Here is a 12,234-nt window from a genome sequence, read left to right as displayed (position 1 = left end):
CCGTGAATGTGCGGGTACTTAACTGACATAACATCTAACATAACTAAAGTAAAAAATCTCATTTGAATGAATCGAATCGAACGAAGTTTCCATCTCCTCTCTTAAGTTGAATCCTAAAACCTTAAAGATCATTTGACGAATGAAACTTACCGAAGAGCTTTCTTTTTGAAACTCTGGCTTTTCTACAAATACAAGAACAGGTCCTAGATCCGTGTGACTTACTATTACTATTAGATTCGATTTTGTTGGGTCAGGTTGTTTACTTGTGCATTTACTGCTGTGTAAAATAATAGTAGGGCTTAGAACAATCTAATGGACCCTCTGATTCTTAATGTGATCGTTACATTGATACCTAAAGTAAGATCTACGGATACAACCGAATAAGACCAAACCGAGTTGGGATTCAAATAGATCGTCACCCAGACATTGATGGATCGGATTGGATCCATTAAACGACTTACTGTACATCATGAGACCAAATGAGTCATCTCATGATGGTCCACAAGAATAACGGTCTTGATTGCACACATATATGCCTGTTGCGGCTCTAAAATTGATCGTTAACCTTGACCCCAATCGTTGAAAACAATTACTTAATCACTTCTTGAAACCAGAATCCATTATTTATGTTCTTCATATATAAAGGCTTACCCTGTCAGGGCTCTAAAATTGACGTGAGGAAAACTCTCTCCCTTCGTTAGGGGAGCATAAAATGGTGGAGGTGTATGCCCACGGCATTTAGGACAGCTTTTAGGTAGGGGTGTCAATGGATCCACTTCGGATAGGATCCACCTAGGTATCAATCACGATCCATTCAAATCCCTTATCGGTTGGATCGGATTTGGAAAGTTCTTTGGATCCTACTTCACATGTCTTGATCACGATCCATTTCAAATCAATCCATCCATCAGAGTATTCTAGTAGGTCCTACTTATGTTGTATATGGTTAAAATTATCAAAAAGGGCGAGGGCGAAGATGCGGCAAATTAGGGACTTCAAGTCAACTGTTAGAGAAGGAATCGAAGAGGGTGACTCAAGACTTGAGACCGATGAATGACAAAATACTGAAAATAGAAATAACTCGAAAAATGGATATGGCTTATTTTTACTAAAATAAATTTGAAATAATACTTTAATGTTATAAAAATTGAGGGGTTTTTCATAAAATAGTATAACAATATCAAATTTCGGACTGTCCTGCAAGATTTTATCAGTTGGCTGGATCCGATCGGCAATTTTTTCTGACCCTATGATCAGGATCCGAAATATGTCCATGGATCCTAGTAGTGTGTCTAGGTTCTGTCCATTTAACTTTGGATTGATAGTCCATCGTACTGTCTAAGTCCATTGACACCCCGACTTCTAGGAGACCACAAATCAGTGATGGTGTATTAAGTTTAAGAGCCGTGAAGAAAACTCTCTCCCTTTAGGGTGACTTTGGATTACCAGAATCTAGAATCGGTATTGATGTTACATTCCAATCCTATTCTAATTACCCCTATAAACTTAATGGCACTTCCAATTCTAATGTTTGGGTAAGCCATTAGAATACCTCAAGAGAATCAGTCAGCTAAAACAAATCGGGCAGTGGATTCAACCGAAAAGAGAGTCATCTTCTCTTTCTTTATTTTGGAAAAACAATGGTGATAAACACCTTCTCTTTCTTTCCTTCCTAAAATCAAGCATTAAAAAATCAATCAGAATCTGCTTTCAGTTATGGGGAACGAGTTTGGCAAGGTAGAACTTTCTCCTTGCTTGATAGAAGAGGTTTTTGGTGAAATTCGTATAATAAAGGGGAATTTAGAGACTGTTGCAGTCCTTCTTCTTCCATCCTTGTTCATCTCTGTTACTCGGAGATCTGATCGTGCAAACTTCACCAAGTAGGGGTGTAAACGAGCCGAGCCGAGCCGAGCTTGGCCAGGCTCGGCTCGGCTCATTAAGCTCAAAAGCTCGGCTCGGGCTCGAACCAGGCTCGGCTCGGCTCGGCTCGGCCAGGCTCACGAGCCTTATCGAGCTCGAATTATATTAATTTCACACCCCTCATCTTCCCTGGACAGCCCTATCTAGTGTTTCTTTACTACTCTTTTTACAATACGGGGGGTGGTCCAAGTAACAAATGGGGTTCCAAAAAAGAAGTGACATATTTTGCCTCCCCCTTTCACTCCCTGGACAACCCTTTTAGTGTATATATTAATATATAATATATATATTTAAATATATTAAATTCTTAACGAGCCTTAACAAGTCGAGCCGAGCCGGCTGGCCAGGCTCGTTAAGCTTAACGAGCCGAGCCCGAGTTAGGCCAGGCTCGGCTCGGCTCGGCTCGGCTCTGCTCGTTAAGGATTCGAGCCGAGCTCGAGCGAGCTTCCTAGCCCGAGCCAAAATTGACACCCTTATCACCAAGCATTACCTTGCTCGGAATTTGTAGGGAATTTAACCAAGTAGAACTCACCCCTAAAAGCTAGCCGTTAGAGGGAGGGTGTACATTCCCTTATAACCCATCCCCATTCATTTCACTTATCAAATGTGGAACCCCAACAATCTCACCCTCTACGCGGAAGCAACGTGGACAATCTCGCCCCTCACGCGGAGGCAACGTGGGAACCATGAGATAATATACCGGGGTTTTCAAGATCTTCCACGAGGGGCATTTCTGGCCTCGGAGGCAAACCGGCGTTCACGCCCTAAGCTCTGATACCATTTGAAGGGAGTTTAACCGAGTAGAACTCACCCCTAAAAGCTAGCCGTTAGAGGGAGGGTGCCCATTCCCTTATAAGCCATCCCCGTCCATTTCACTTATCCGATGTGGAACCCAATAGAATTTTATGGTTGATGCAATGATCTTCAGGGAAAGAGGGGTCGAGTTATGCTTCTGTTAGTAGATTTCATGGAATTTTATTCCTACATTCTCTAGTTCTACACGATTGGTGACTAATCTGGGCATTTGTTAAATTGAGTTTCTCTGCTAAGTGGTTGATTTGAAAAACCTTATCAAATTGCTATATAGATCCATATCAAATTCCTATATGAATTGTGTTCATGGTTTATCCACTGAAGTTACGATGGAAAAGGATTAGATTTGTAAATTTCTACAAACGGTAAAAATCAAGATAAAAATTCAATAAAAAACATAGATGAAAATCTGTTGGGGGTAAAATCGGTATACCCTGTACCGACCATCGCATCAACCCTAAGTACAAGACCCGTTCAAAATAAACTCGTACAGGGAAAACATTGGGACCGAGCTAACTCTCTCACCAAATCCATGTAACACGTGTCACCAGGGTTGCTCTCCCTAACATCGGCACTGACTCTCAAAGAAACCAAACACGATTGCGGAAATCCCGTCATCAAGCAACCAATCCGGGTAACCGTTACGCCAAATACGCCCTGTACAAATTCAAAGATTCCCGCCAAGGCTACCACCCCCCATCTCCGCCCAGAATTCCAAGGAATCACGCCCCCACGATTGTAACCACCGCCCATTACGCCCCACGTGGACAAAATCAAGGGCACGACTGGCGTTGTGGACATCGTAGGTCTCCTCCTCTATAAAAGAGTATCTATGCACTCAAGCAAAGCGATGGAATCCAATTTCGCCCCATCTGTCGGGTAACTTGTCTTGGCCCTCTCCCCTACCCATCGTCCATTATCTAAGTTGCCCATCTCTGACCTGAGTGTCAAAGTGGCCACCCGGAGCCACAACTTCGGGCCCACTGACGCTTTCTCTGTGAACACAGGATCACAGGCTTAACCCAGCTAGTAAGGGCAGTCGGATTTCGGACACCATCATCAGATTGAAATATGCCTCAAAACACTAAAAATATGCTTTAATGGTGACGTAGGTTTTTAGAGAAGGTTCTAGGGTGGAGTAGGTAGGAGGATGTAGAGAGGGTTGCGTTAATAAGTAAGGACGTTTCAATGTAGAAATATGAGAGAGAGAGAGAGAGAGAGAGAGACGCATCCGAATCAGAATACCACCCTTCTTGGTGGGTAACAGATTCCCACAAATATTCCACCGAAATTTCTGCCGCGTGTTTCCCATTTCGCTTCAACTTGCAATCCAAACGTTAGAATGAGTGAAAATAGAATAGGATACCGTTTCTGATTCCAAACACGCCTTTAGTCCGTGTACATGAGAAACTAGGAGAGAGAAGATTCTTTTATCTTCTACTATAATAAACTGGATGGAAAAGAAGAGAATTTTTTGATTTTTTTGAAAATTATATGAGAATTACACATCATTTTTTTTTACTTTTTTTAACAAATGCACCTATTCAACTCACATATTTTCAATCCTACCCCCTCCTTTATGCTTTTAACAAAGGCACTCATTAAAGCCATATAATTTTAATCTTACCCCCCTCCTTTATGGTTTTTAATAAAAAAATCTATAGGGTGATCTTAACCATCCGATTTAAGAGGAATTATGGAAACATCTATATAGATTGGAGGGCTAGGATCAGCCTATGGAAATGATTTTTGGGGCACAACCTATTTATATTGTTTTCCATCACATGGACGGTTTGGATCAACCTATGACGTTGTCCGTACAATTCTTTGTCGGTCACTAGTTTATTTTATGGAGTGTGAATACCCTCTGCATTTAATTTTTTGGGAAATGATTTTTGACTAGGAATTAGATGACGTGCACAATAATTGTTTGCTGTTTATCGAAGTGACACTAATTTCGTTAACCTTTGACAACTCTTTAGATTCCCCGTCGTTTGTATGAAAAATAAAAAATTGAAAACCAAAATGATCAAAATGGTCCTTGCTGTTGACCCCACCTTGATTGGATGATCGTAGCCCTTGATCCAACAAACCTTGTTCAGTCAAGTTTTTAGTCTCTTTATATTTAGGATGGGATGTCTTTTCAATCAAAGGCCTTCCTGTAATGGTAAAATCTCGGCAAAATCAAGGTGAGTTTTGTCATGTAAAAGTTGATAAAATGAGAGATCTAAAAGAACAGATCTCAACAGGGGTGTATACAGTAATTTTGGCCGTATCTGGCTCAGATATCGAAATGTAAAAACTATTTTTTTCTGATTTGTTTACAGTCCGTATTTGACCTCTCCCTAACGTTCGAAGATTCATGGAATTTTAAGATGGAGATGAAGGAAGAAAGGAAGAAAGGAAGAAATGAAGAGAAGATCCGTATGACATTAATTTTACTGAAACAAGATCCAGGTATTCCATTTCCATCTGATCGTTTTCCCTATAAATTAACGCTCTTTTTCTTTCTTTGATTTGATCCTCTCATTTAAGGAACTTTCTTCTAGGTTTCTGAAAAAATAAAAAAGAGAGGCTTTTGATCGGAAATGTAAAAATTAGGGATAAAGAAGATGGCTTTTCTTTTCCTTCTTCTTTTTTATTTTATTTTTTCTTCTTCTTCTTCTTCTTCTTCGAATATACGAAAACACCCATGCAGAAAATAAAATACCACCAAATCTAGTGTGATTTCCAGCCAAAAAGGTAAAAGCGCGCTTCAAGAATGTGCTCTTACACTACATTTCTGAGAATCTGAAGGTTTTTGTCAGCGCAGGGAAATTTTCTAGATGCGTCCCTTACACGTGGCACATGTTTATGATGATCGGGATCGTTGGTTTGTGATAAAAATCAAGGCGGAAATTATCCAATAGGGGACTGGGATCTGGGATCTGGGATCGCTTTATGGTTGCAATTTTAATAATTGACACAATTTTGATAGGGTTGACGTTTATATATGCGGATTTTAGAATCTTGGATTTCCTCAGAACCCTGAACGGGAGACGAGAGAAGAAGGAGACCTTCCGGTCGTGTTTTCTGATTTCTCGCTCTTCTTTCCTTCTAGCGAGATAGTAGAAGATCATCCCATGTTTCTGTGATTTCTAAAACCTGGATTTCTTACTTCATTCCTTCATTGCAACATACTTCCCTTACATGCTCAATCTACTATACCATTGTAAAATCCAGAATTGTACACTGCTTTCAGACTGAAACCTGGACTAAATTTTGTAGTAAAATCTTTTGTTTTATTACTTAAAAAGCATCTGGGCGATTTGAAGAATTTTCCTATTTTTACAATAATTTCAACACTACTTGTTCTTGGATTTATTTTATTTTTTTCAACTTATGGCGTGCATTCGTGCATTGATTGTGCAACCCAATAACTTTTTTTTTTACTGGTAAGCTGGGATTCGGTGGAGACCTCTACCCGTTTATTTGATAAATAGAGAAGATACATCCCAATAAGTTGGGGCCCACATAAATTAATATTCTAACCTATTATAAATTCTTAGGATTGAACAAATAGTTGGTGAGCGGAATTAAATGATGCTGAAAGAGTGCCACTATAAACTCTTTGGTTCCACTTCCACATGCCTGGCATCCTCAAATGCTTTTTTGATAACTTTATTCCTGCTTTTTTGATAACTTTGTTTTCCTTATGTGTTGGCAACCTTGAAAAAATATTCCGTGGAATATTTGTGAGGCCAGCTGTGAGAGATGCGCTGGAGAGGTAGAAACTTGACAGGGTGTGACATTGTGAGCAAGGGGAGGCTGAAAAACTCCTAAAAATCAGGAAAATAAAAACCCAGATATTTCTTTTTCACTAATTTTTTAGAGATTCTATTGGTCTCTAGTCTATTCTGTGGTGTATTTTCTCACCTTAGTTGATGTTTGTAAGACAAATTCTTTATAAAATAATTGTCAGATGGACCCTCAATAATACCCTTGGTCCCATCCTGAGACCTTCGATCAAGAAAGATGAAATCTTGATCCGACATCAGATCTCGGACCCACTAGGTTGTTCCTTAGGATCAACGGTCTCGATCACTAATCTAATATGCCACGTATGCACAGATTTAGTCGTTTTCGTTTACATCCCTTGCAAGTCTAAATCTCTTAAGTCCCTGGAGTGATAAATTCGCCCCACTTGTTTTTGGGAGATGATTTCTTCGTTTCCCCATAGGATTATGCGCCCCCGTTTTAACGTGAGTTAAAACTTAAAAGTCTGCCCACAAAAACGTTAAAAGTGGGGCGCATAATCCTACAGTGGGGCGAAAAAATCATCTCCTCCATTTTTGGGTATTAGCCCCCTGTCATTCTGTCAACGGCTTGACTTCATAAGCGGCGAAAACTTGATTTCTGGCGAGAAAGTTGAAGAAGAGGAATAGAATTGATAGATTTTCTGCTACGGTGAGCAGAGTCAGTATCCATGGACGATCTGAGCGATCTCCTGCCGGAGATTTACGAACTTTCCTCTCTATATCAAAACCCCAACCCTAGCTCAGAATCAGAAAATCAGCCACGCCTCCCACTCCTGCAACTCCATCAGCCCTCTCATGAAATTCTCTCACTTCATAGTCAATCAAGCCATCTTCCATTCATTGAACGGAGAGGATCGCATTCACATCATCCATCTTGAATCATGCAAAGTCCGGCCGGTCAAATCGGAAAAAATCGGGTTAGAATTGTTAAGAATAGTTTTGCCTTCATAAAAGTCTCTCTCCCTCTAATTTTATATTTCAGTTTTCTCATCTGCTCTGTTTTATTTCATTTTATGAAACTATGATATTAACAATTGAACCCTTCTCTTTGTTTCAACCTTCTCTGATTGATTAGTTTCTTCTTCTTTTAAATAAAGTTATGGTTGTCAATGACAGAGCAAATGGGTTGTGAATTTCACTCTTCCACAGGAAGGCCTATTCGATGAATAGTTTTGATCATTTATAAAAGTGGCCGCCACTATTTATTTATTTTACGTCAATACTCTTCCTTTCCCACTCTAGCATGTACTCATCACTCATTGACTTTTAAAAAAAAAATCTATGTGCTCATCACTGACTTGTTAACATCTATGGGCATGTTTGAGAGTCCTGATTTGAGAGGTTTTCCATTGCAGGTTATTGAAATAAATTGGAGTGGTGAAGTCTTTGTGTAGATCTCTTCCAGATAATGGCGAACGTTACTGGAACCGTTTGTCCATCCCCAATGATGTCTACATCGAACGGAGCATTCCAAGGGGATAATCCTCTTGATTTTGCACTCCCTTTGGCCATCTTGCAGATATGTCTCGTACTTGTCGTCACCCGCTGTCTTGCTTTCCTTCTCAAGCCTCTAAGGCAGCCTCGTGTGATTGCAGAGATCATTGTAAGTACCTTCCATGTCTCTTAGCAAATTTTGCGTTCTTACATTAAATTTTCAGGAACCCAAGTTGGTTCGTAATAGAATTGATTATCTTAGAGGGAAGATTAGCCTCTTGACCCACTTCGAAAGAAGGGTCGATCCTCCTTCGTATGCAAAGACCCGCTTTCCCAGAATAAATTTCTGCATTCCTTCCTCTATATGATCAACAAAAGAAAGTTCAGTCCTTGAAGCAAAATTATATATAAACTAATGATTGCGATGTTCGCACATAGATATTCAGTTCTTGGTTTTCATAGGGAACATTCTGTGCTACTGGGTTCGATACTGTGAACCCAGGAAAAATAAAAATACAAACTATTTTTCATATTGGTCTAATTAGCTTGCTTATGAGCTTATTACAAAACACAACAAAATTTAGTTTTGTTAAAAATATGTATAGATTCACACAAAAACATGTGGATTTACATGAAACAACAATCTTGAGATTTGTGACTGTAAATAGTCCAGTAATGGTTAAAGATTTTGGTTTGACCAAATCAATGAGAATTTGCCAAAAAATTTTATAAAGATCGATCAGTAGATTTACTTGATTTTTTCACAATACTGTACTTACCACTTCAACTATTAAATCAAAGCCCAGCCAAACTGAGTTGACTCAACCCATTTTGGATGAGTGAGTTGCTGAATATCAGTATATAAAACGACTTGTATGTATGCCTGTATGCAGGACTTATAACGCTGTTTGTCCAATGCAGGGAGGAATTTTGCTCGGCCCATCAGTCTTGGGTCGCAACACAAGCTATCTACATGCAGTTTTTCCAGCCAGGAGCCTTACAGTGCTTGATACTCTAGCTAACATTGGACTCCTCTTCTTCCTCTTCCTGGTAGGCCTAGAACTGGACCCAAAAGCCATCCGCAGAACTGGAAAACCAGCCCTCGGAATCGCACTTGCCGGAATCAGCCTCCCGTTTGTGCTCGGAATTGGTACATCATTCATTCTTAAGCAAACAATTTCTAAAGGTGTTAATGGCCCTCCTTTTCTTGTCTTCATGGGTGTAGCCCTCTCTATAACTGCCTTACCCGTCTTGGCTCGTATCCTCGCTGAGCTCAAGCTCTTGACTACCGACTTAGGCCGAATGGCCATGTCGGCCGCTGCAGTAAATGATGTGGCTGCATGGATCCTGCTTGCCCTCGCCATTGCTCTCTCCAGTTCCGGTCACTCTCCCCTCATCTCCCTCTGGGTCCTCCTCTGTGGTGTCTCATTCATCACAATTGCTTCAGTGGTTTTAAGCCCAATCTTTTCTTGGATGGCCCGACGTTCTCTCGATGGTGAGCCCGTAGAGGAGATTTACATATGTGGAACCTTGGCTACTGTCTTGGCAGCTGGGTTTGTTACTGATGCTATTGGAATTCATGCTCTTTTTGGGGCTTTCATGGTTGGAATCCTCATCCCAAAGGACTGTGCCTTTGCTGGTGCACTTGTAGAGAAGGTAGAGGATCTTGTTTCAGGTCTCTTTCTCCCTTTGTATTTTGTTTCAAGTGGGTTAAAGACCAATGTGGCTACCATTGAGGGGGCTCAGTCCTGGGGGCTGCTTGTTCTAGTAATTGTTACTGCCTGTTTGGGGAAGATCATGGGCACTGTTGCTGTCTCACTTGCATGCCGAGTGCCTTTTCGTGAGGCTCTAACCCTGGGTTTTTTGATGAACACAAAAGGCTTGATTGAGCTCATTGTCCTTAACATCGGCAAAGATCGGAAGGTAATGCCTCTCATGCTTTGTTTTCTTTAAATACAATCATATACTAAAGGAAACTAAAGGGGCTTGTTGAACTCTTAATTGTTATGTAAGTTACCATTCCATCTAAGCTTCTGGGGAAGAAAATCTACTGCTGCTGCTTTATTGGACTCCTGGCTAGAGCCATCTTGATCCAGGAAGAGGAAGAAGAGGAACCATCAAAGTTGATTTGTAGAGCCATCTTGATCCAGTTCTTTCATCGAAAACCTACACCCTCCCTTCCCCAGCTTACATTTAGAGGAAGCATCAAAGTTGATTTCTAATCCAACTGGGCTGGTCCCTGCTAATCTCTAAATTCCATCTTTTAATACCCTCTTCATTTATGATCATTCATACATTTCCATTCTTTTTTTAAGAAAGCAATGACAGGAAGATACGAAAAGCATCTATCAGGATAACATGTTAAATAGGAGAAATTGAGTCTATTTCTGTTTTCATCACTCTGTAATGGATATTTTCTCCATTGTTGCAGGTGTTGAATGACCAGACATTTGCCATCATGGTTCTCATGGCTCTGTTTACAACCTTCATCACCACTCCTCTTGTCACTGCAGTATATAAGCCCGCGAGAAAGCCAAGCATTCCCTATAAGCATAGAACCATACAGAGAAAAGCCCAAGGCACTCAAGTTCGGATCTTGGCCTGTTTCCACAGCTCTAGGAGTATTCCAACAATGATCAATCTCATCGAGGCCTCGAGGGGTACTGACAGGCGTGGGGGGCTTTGTGTTTATGCAATGCATCTCATGGAGCTCTCAGAGAGATCGTCGGCAATCCTTATGGTGCACAAGGCAAGAAAGAATGGGTTGCCTTTCTGGAACAAGAAGCCGTCCTCGGAGTCCAACCATGTTGTTGTTGCTTTTGAGGCTTTCCAACGGTTGAGCAGTGTGTCCATAAGGCCAATGACTGCTATCTCATCACTCTCAAGCATTCACGAGGATATATGCACCAGTGCAGAGAGGAAGAGGGCTGCGTTGGTGATTTTGCCATTCCATAAGAATCAGAGGCTGGATGGTGCATTGGAGCCTACACGGGCCGAGTTCCGGTCCATCAACCGTAAGGTCCTTGAGAATGCACCTTGCTCAGTTGGTATCCTAGTCGACCGTGGCCTCGGTGGGACCTCCCACATCTCTGCGAGCGATCTCTCATCCTCCATCACTGTCCTCTTCTTTGGTGGCGACGATGATTATGAAGCACTCGTATATGGACTCCGAATGTCGGAGCACCCTGGGATTCAGCTTAATGTCCTCCATTTCTTATGGGAATTTGACAGTGTTTCTGTCGGAAACGGCATCAGTATCAGCATGAACAATGACTCTTATGCCAAACAGCGATCATATGATAAGGAGTTCTTGGCTGAACACCGGAACAAGATTTCAATATATGAAGAAAAGGTGGTCAGAAACTGGGCAGAAGTAGTTGCTGCCATTCAGCCCTTGAGCAGGTGTGATCTATTTCTGGTGGGTAGAATTCCCGAGGGGTTCCCAGCAGCTGTTCCGACCGAAAGGAGTGAATGCCCGGAATTGGGCCCAATTGGAAGTTTGTTAACGTCACCGGATTTCTCGACTACAGCATCAGTGCTGATAATGCAACAGTATCGTGGCGAGATGACGGCGAAAAACTTACCAGCGGTTCCAGTGGATGAAGAGCTGTCAGAGGAGCATATACCGACGGGTGATGATTCTGAGTAAAGCTGAGATCAGTTTTCTCTTTCATGGTTTTGTATACAAGATCTCTCAAAAGGGTTTAAATAATATAGGTTGTTCATACTGTGAAAGAAGAAAAGGAAAAAGAGGGAGTCATGGATGTCTGGCCGAGAAGACAATCTCTCTTTTTCTGTAAGACCCCTTCTCAACCTTTGTCCATTTCTCAATTGTCTTCTTCTATAAAACCATCTTTCTTAATGCATGTATATGAAGGTTCTTAAGTTGAAATTCTATGCTATTCCTCTAGAGATTGGATGTGTTAGATTCTTCCATAAAACCGTCTTTTTTAATGCATGTATATGAAGGTTCTTAAATTGAAATTCTATGCTATTCCTCTAGAAATTGGATGTGTTAGATGGAAGCTGGAACGAGACGATAATAAATTAATAAGTAACTGAAACAACTGCTGATAACCATCTCATATTCCTTTTTTGAACAGCAACAGCCTAAGAATCCTAATACTACTCCAAAACCATCAGTTCTTTACTTCCTAAATACCTAGAGACAAAATCCTTCACTCTTGAAAGACACCCACCTCGCCCTTGCTTTATTCAATGGTATCCCCGCTATTGATCTCAGATCAGGAACTCACTAAACATGACTTGA

General features: G+C 41.0%; 1 protein-coding gene across 2 annotated transcripts; it reads left to right on the top strand.

The window, feature by feature from the left end:
• The first annotated feature begins 4,991 nt into the window (after positions 1-4,991).
• Positions 4,992-11,874, top strand: LOC143860959 (cation/H(+) antiporter 18-like). 2 transcript variants are annotated; one of them, XM_077371824.1, is made up of 4 exons: positions 4,992-5,190; positions 7,886-8,133; positions 8,886-9,887; positions 10,396-11,874. In XM_077371824.1, the coding sequence occupies exons 2-4, from the start codon at positions 7,939-7,941 to the stop codon at positions 11,611-11,613; spliced, it is 2,415 nt and encodes an 804-aa protein (XP_077227939.1). In that variant the 5' UTR covers positions 4,992-5,190; positions 7,886-7,938; the 3' UTR covers positions 11,614-11,874. The 2 variants fall into 2 exon arrangements, with proteins under 2 accessions (XP_077227939.1, XP_077227940.1); XM_077371825.1 differs by lacking the exon at positions 4,992-5,190 and adding an exon at positions 7,036-7,447.
• The last annotated feature ends 360 nt before the right edge of the window (positions 11,875-12,234 follow it).

The sequence above is a fragment of the Tasmannia lanceolata genome, unplaced genomic scaffold (assembly GCF_043159265.1).
Source record: "Tasmannia lanceolata isolate RefF3 unplaced genomic scaffold, GAP_Taslan_0.1 ptg000037l, whole genome shotgun sequence".
In the NCBI taxonomy this organism is placed as follows: Eukaryota; Viridiplantae; Streptophyta; class Magnoliopsida; order Canellales; family Winteraceae; genus Tasmannia; species Tasmannia lanceolata.
This window is presented reverse-complemented; position numbering and strand designations above follow the sequence as displayed.

Excerpts from the sequence above, each read along its gene's own strand:
- LOC143860959 (XM_077371824.1), top strand. The coding sequence starts at position 7,939 with ATGGCGAACGTTACTGGAACCGTTTGTCCATCCCCAATGATGTCTACA. Across the intron at positions 8,134-8,885 it reads GTGTGATTGCAGAGATCATT|GGAGGAATTTTGCTCGGCCC; the intron begins GTAAGTACCTTC and ends TGTCCAATGCAG. Across the intron at positions 9,888-10,395 it reads ACATCGGCAAAGATCGGAAG|GTGTTGAATGACCAGACATT; the intron begins GTAATGCCTCTC and ends CCATTGTTGCAG.